This window comes from Octopus bimaculoides, chromosome 3 (genome assembly GCF_001194135.2).
Source record: "Octopus bimaculoides isolate UCB-OBI-ISO-001 chromosome 3, ASM119413v2, whole genome shotgun sequence".
NCBI classification, from domain to species: Eukaryota; Metazoa; Mollusca; class Cephalopoda; order Octopoda; family Octopodidae; genus Octopus; species Octopus bimaculoides.
The window spans coordinates 131,121,968-131,128,483 of record NC_068983.1 but is presented as its reverse complement, the minus strand read 5'-3'; the positions used below and the strand labels follow the sequence as shown (position 1 = coordinate 131,128,483).

The following is a 6,516-nucleotide window of genomic DNA, read 5'->3' as shown; positions in this document are numbered from 1 at the left end:
TATATATAAATTCATATATGTTTAATGTCTTGACTAATACTAAAAGACTTTTCACTTTATTAGTGTCTGACTGCAAGCCTTTAGTATTCAGATTATCCTGTCAAATGTAATGTTTGTTTATTTATATTATTTTGAATTAATCATGCATTATCTTGTAGTTCAGAGATTATGATGATGTAATTGTTTAGTTTTAGAATGACATTGTAGAGTTGAGGTGAGAGGCCAGATCTGGCCAGTCTCAACATAAAACTGGTTACATATTTTGGTCTGATATGGTAGGTTACAGTGCTAAAGGGTCAGTTCTGTAAAGAACTTAGATAAAACCCACATACATGCATGAATATATATGTATACACATGATCATATACACATACATGTGTACATACATATATACAAAGTTACCTACATTAGCTTTTATATGTTAAGATATGTCTCCTAAAAGGAACAACCACTTTCGAATAATTAAGGAACTCAACTGCTCTGTCTAATCACATTTACTCTCTCCAAAATTCTTCATGTGTTTTACAGCATCTATTCAGAGCAGGTTCATTTACTCAGGCAATGTTAAACACTCTTATGCATTTTGCAGCAAATTTACTGGGGAAGGGAGAACTTTGTAACAACAACAACAACAACAACAGCAACAACAATAATGGTTTCTAATTGAGGCATAAAATCAGCAGTTCTAAGGAGAGTAGAGGAGTCAGTACCATTAATCTTAGTACTAGACTGGTATTGTATTTTATCAATCCAGGTAGGATGTAAGGTGAAGTTGACAACAGCAGAATTTGAAGAGCAGGAACAAAAAAACCACAAATCATTATGTTTGACAACAACAACAACAACAACAACAACAACATTAATAATTGGCTGTCTTTACCGTCGGTGTTTTTCAGGATCTAAGGGTGATGAGGACATACACGAGCAGTGCCTGTATTGGACTAATCTCTCCAAGGGATTTTGTTGATGTCATCTATGCAGTCAATACTGATAAATATATAGCAACTTGTGGTGAGTTTCGAATTTTAATACATATATACATACATGTACACACACAAACATACTAGCATACACATGCACACACATATATACATGTGATATTTAACAAGTTGATTAAGCTCAACATTTCTCAGGGACTCAAAATGCAGATATCTATCTACATCTTTAGACATACTGAATTAGATTAAGGAGAATCAAAAGATGGCTTCAGGTTGAGAATATTTGATTAGTTCAAGAGTGAACAGTCTGATAAAACAGAGACACCTGTTAATTTCATACATGCTACCACACAGTTGAGGGGACAGTCTGGTCATCTTGTATTTAGTAATCTGTTACTTGCCAAGTGGACCAAATTACCATGTGACCCCTATATTGCTCCTAAGACTCAAAAATCCAATGTTCTTTCTAATTCTAAATGCAGGCTAATCAATTTGTCCCAGAGTAAGATTGACTTAGTCAGTAAATTCTTGATGCTATCAACTCTGATATCTGAAGGGCCATAGTATTGAAAGATTTTCACTTGACATCAACTGATTCCATGACACCAAGACTAAAGCAGCCTGCAGATTTATTTAACTTGATGTCAAGGATATTTGCTCTTTCAGAAATCCTCTGAAAGCCCTAAACTTTTGGGAAACAATTAACTAGACCACAATATAAGAATGCAGGAAGTCTCTCCTATTCAATGAATGGTTCTTACTGAGTGGAAATGAAAAGTGATCCATTGTTTGGCTTATTCATTGAGAATAATGTGACAAAACAAGATCACTGACTTTGTCAGGTTATTTAACTTGAATATCCTATAAGAACATATACACTCCTACAGTTCAACAATCTCAAGCCTTACAAATAGCTATGACAGTAAAACTGCTATATACTAATGTTGTCATCAAAGATATGCCTTGTTAATGAACTTCAAAGTATTAGCCACTGATACCTTAGAAAGACCTCTCTACCCCTACCTGGCCCATGTTTATTTATAGAGTAAACAATCCTCATTGCACATAGTGAATTTATCCCTTTCTCCCTACCAGCATCATGGCCTGACAGCATCCAAGTAAAATTACATAACAAGCAAACTGAATTTTAATCGAAGACCTCACTAAATTGGTTACCTCACCACATGAAACAACTTTCTGTTATCAACATCAGTATCTGAATTTTTTGCTAAGACTTGGGATCAACATTCTTACCAACATTGCTAGTAATCAGATCACAGCAAACTAAAGCCACAGCAATATTTTCCTGAGAATATGAACTTACCATTCCATCACACTTGCTGAAAAAAGAACATTGTGTCATTGTGTTGCTATTTAGAAGCAATTTCATATTTAAAAGCAACTGCTGGCAGAAATTTTCAAACATATTGTGCTGTGGCTCAAATGATTTGGCCTAAGTTTGACTAAATCCCAAGCAGAAAGTAAACTGGGATTGTCAGCCTTGGTTGACTGCTTTCATAGTAATTTCAACACCTGCAGGAATAGCTTTGTTAGTAACACTGAAGTCTTGGAACAGGTGTAAGTTAGCCGTATAGAGGCCATGCTGTTAGAGTTACAGTTGCCCAAGGAAGTGAACATTTCCAAGATGAAAAATATATTGTTTGCCCAAGACTGTGCTGAATGACAAACTTACCACTGGCTGCTGTTGCAGAGGGGCACGAAGAAAAAGATACTACTCTTTGAAGAAATCCTTTGATATACCACTCATTGATCTGTCACCTCCAAGAATGAACGACAGACTGAATTTTAGGTTAAACGGCAAATAAGTAAGAACCATGACAAAGCAGCATCAAACCCAAAAACAGAATTTTCCTTGCAGTCTCTGTAGCCAGGTCAGCCTGTTTCATAAGAGCCTGGTCAGCAAGCAGTGTGTTTCTTAATTGATGTGGAATCACTTTGTCACTCTTCATTTACAAAGCCAAGCTATGATATAAAACACTAATTTAGAGTCTTGCTGTCTGTTATCTCACCAGTTCTGCAATCTCTTGTTCTCCTCCATCTTCACAACAAGTGTTAACCCAAGTTGTTTAAGATAGTATAAGTTAACAGACAGTAAAATAAAGTGAAATCCATTATCTTTGCCTTTATTATTCTAGGTTTGAGAAATTTTCCTTCTTAAAACAGAAACTAGTTACATCTAAGAAAATATATGTAAAATTGTTTAAGGTTTTCAAATACTGCATGAGAATATTTTAATAATATTTATCAATGCGTTTTCATATATTTCTTTTTCAGCTGTCAGCATTGAATCAGAGCAATGTCCTCCATTGTCTGCTTATGTAAGGGGATGGAATCATCCTTGTGGATTAATCTGTTGCCGAGTTCCCAAGTAAGACTACTACTACTACTACATGGTTTGCACAGTTCATATGATAACATCTAGATTATCTACTTCGTTGATTCTCAACAATGTTGACAGGCAATACTTAATTGTGAATTTGAAGAGGCAAAGTTGATATTGGAGTTCAATTCTTACCAAGATCATATATACCTTTCATCTTTCTGTGGTCAAATATACTAGCCACATCCTCTAAAAATTTCTGTCTTTGTACCTAAATTACATTTAATAGTAATAATAATTATAACAAAACCTTTAGTTTTTGACATAAGGCCAGCAATTTTGAGGGGTGGGGTGTTAGTCTTTGTTATCAACCCCAATACTTGAATAACGTATTTATTGATTCCAAAAAGATGAAATGCAAAGTTGACCTTTGATACTCAAACTCAGAAAGGGTTGGAAGAAATACTGTAAGACATTTTGTCCAACTCCTTAATGATTCTATCAGTTCACTGAATGATGATGATGATGATGATGATGACAATGATGTTGAAAATTCTTTTTATTTGTCATAGGAACGTCCGATGAAGGGGATATTATAAGGACTTTATAAGTACCAGTTGAGCACTGGGGCTGAGGAAATCAACTTAACTCCCAAAATTGTTGGCCTTGTGCAAAAATTTGAAATAATTTATGTTAAGGTTTACATGAAGCTAGTGAGGAAGGAGAAAAGGAGAGGAGGAGGGAATAAATGAGATAAAAGGTATACATTGTGTATAATATATGTGGATATATATGGATTGTGCAATCTTGATAGAAGTGAGGCACCAATAGGGATTTGAACTCTCACCCAACTGTTGTTCTCTATTTTACATGTGCACGATTAGTTCCATTCACTCTAATCATTTTTGTGACAGTAACTCATCTTTCGACAAATTTGTTGGAGGAGAACACTTCCTCTTCCATCTTCTCTTTACTTTCCAAGTGTAGCCTGGAAGCGCTACAGAGGATATGACAAAAAAAGAAGACGTTTGCTTTAATCATTTCAGTCTTAGCCATCACACAACATTTTTACTATGGCCACTAGACAAGTGGGGTGGAGTTAAAGCAGCTGAAGACAGACAGGGATGGGTGATGGGTCGCATATCTTAGAACAAATAGTGTGGTCAGTTACCCCATGGTAATGACTGTGATGAGTTGCTGCAGAGAATGGCCAGTGGCATTTGCTGCAGTAGCCATTCTATCTCTACATCTAATTCTATGCTAACGTCTTTTATATTTTATTCCTTATTTATTTTCCAGTGAACCAAACAAGACCAAACTGGTGAACCTGATTCAACCAGATCTGGGCGGTATGGTACCACGAGGCTTAGTGGAAGCTGCTATGCCGCCCTCCATCGAAGGCTTTTACATTAATTTGAACGGTGCTCTGAAAGACGATGGCAAACTCATATCATCAGATGAATAGAAATAAACCCGGTGACCAACTTTGCTGATAAATATATCTAACCATACATTCATCCAATCAATATTAGATATGAAAGAACCATTACTATATGTACCCTTAACAAACATCACAATAGACATTTCTATATGTACCCAACAATTATATTTCTAAACATACCATTAATGCAACAACAAACATTTAAAAAATGCACCCTTAACAAACATATATATATATATATACATATATACACACACACGCACATATACCTTTAGCAATACTGTAACATACATTATTGTCCCCTAAACAATATAACAACATACATTTATAAATGTATTCTTAAAAAAATACATTTCTAAATGTCCCATTAACATCACTTTCAAAAACACAATGTCCCCTCCCCCCTCACTCCCACCCAGCCACCTGCTACAAACACCTAAAAGGTATTAGTATTCCCTTACCAAAACAATAACATACTTAATTGTTTTCTTACCAATAACTTCAGAAATATTTTAAGCGATTATTGATATTGATATTATTATTATTATTATTATTATTATTATTATTATTATTATTATTATTGTTATTGCTGTTGTTATTATTATTATTATTATTATCATTATTATTATTATTATTGTTACTATTATTATTATTATTATTATTATTATTATTATTATTATTATTATTATTATTATTATTATTACTACTGCTACTACTTTAATTATAATCTGGGATCAAAATTTTAATTCTAGAATTATTCTAGAATATTGTATAACATTATTATTAGTAATATTGTGTATCTGCGTATGCATGTACATACACATACATAAATGTGCATGCACGCACACGCACACACACAGATATTAACATACACAGATATATGTATGTACATATACATATAGACAGTAGAAACCTTCCTCCCTACTTACCTATTTACCTACCTACCCATATACATATATACACATATACACATATGCAGATATACATGTATAAACCTACATACAATGATATATACACACATGCATACATAGACACAAATACATATACCTATTTTAGATACAGACAGGCACATGATCAATGTTATTTAACATTTTATATTTTATTTTATTCAACAAACACTTTAATCTTATTCCTCAGACTTTCTCAATTTTGTCTTGAAATGTTTTAGAGTATAAACTATATTGTTGTTGTATGTGCTATCTATCTGTTTTGCTGTATCTCTGTTTTAGTGCAAAGCGATGGCAGTAGGTGGTGGAGGTGGTAGAATGGCAGATAAATTGCTTGTTTTTCGCTATTTAGTTTTGTCATTTTTTTAATGTTCTGAGTTCACATTTCAGAATTGGCAACTCTGTTTCTCATCCTTCTGGTGTAGATATAATCACAACCAGATTGATTGTAGTCAGTATAATAAACTGCTATACACTATCCTTGAAATTTGGGGTCATCTGTTTATATTAGTCATCAACATTTGACAAGAAAGTATTGTAGATGATAGAATTGTTTGGGCATGGGACTCCATATGGTTTCCACTATTTGTTAATGCCTATTTAAGTTTTAAAGGTCTTGTACTTAACTTAGAAATGGTGCACTGAGGACTGTGAATTAGAATTGGTGGAACCATGGCCAAACTAGTTGCTCATCTTCACTTTCCCTCCATCAGTCTGAGAGTCCCTGTTGAAGTATATGAGTATTGCCCCTTCCCCTTCCAACTAAGACAATATATACACACACACACACATATATATATATATATATATATATATATATTTTCGTGCAGGTGACACGTAAAAGCACCC

The 6,516-nt window shown here is 33.9% G+C and overlaps 1 protein-coding gene across 1 annotated transcript in view; it reads left to right on the top strand.

Moving 5' to 3' along the window:
* Positions 1–6,510, top strand: part of LOC106874079 (stAR-related lipid transfer protein 5) — a 202,687-nt gene extending 196,177 nt beyond the window's left edge. The window contains exons 4-6 of the mRNA XM_014921673.2: positions 897–1,011; positions 3,234–3,327; positions 4,579–6,510. Of these exons, the coding sequence (XP_014777159.1) occupies positions 897–1,011; positions 3,234–3,327; positions 4,579–4,744 (375 nt within the window). The 3' untranslated portion in view covers positions 4,745–6,510. The remainder of the gene's footprint in view (positions 1–896; positions 1,012–3,233; positions 3,328–4,578) is intronic.
* The last annotated feature ends 6 nt before the right edge of the window (positions 6,511–6,516 follow it).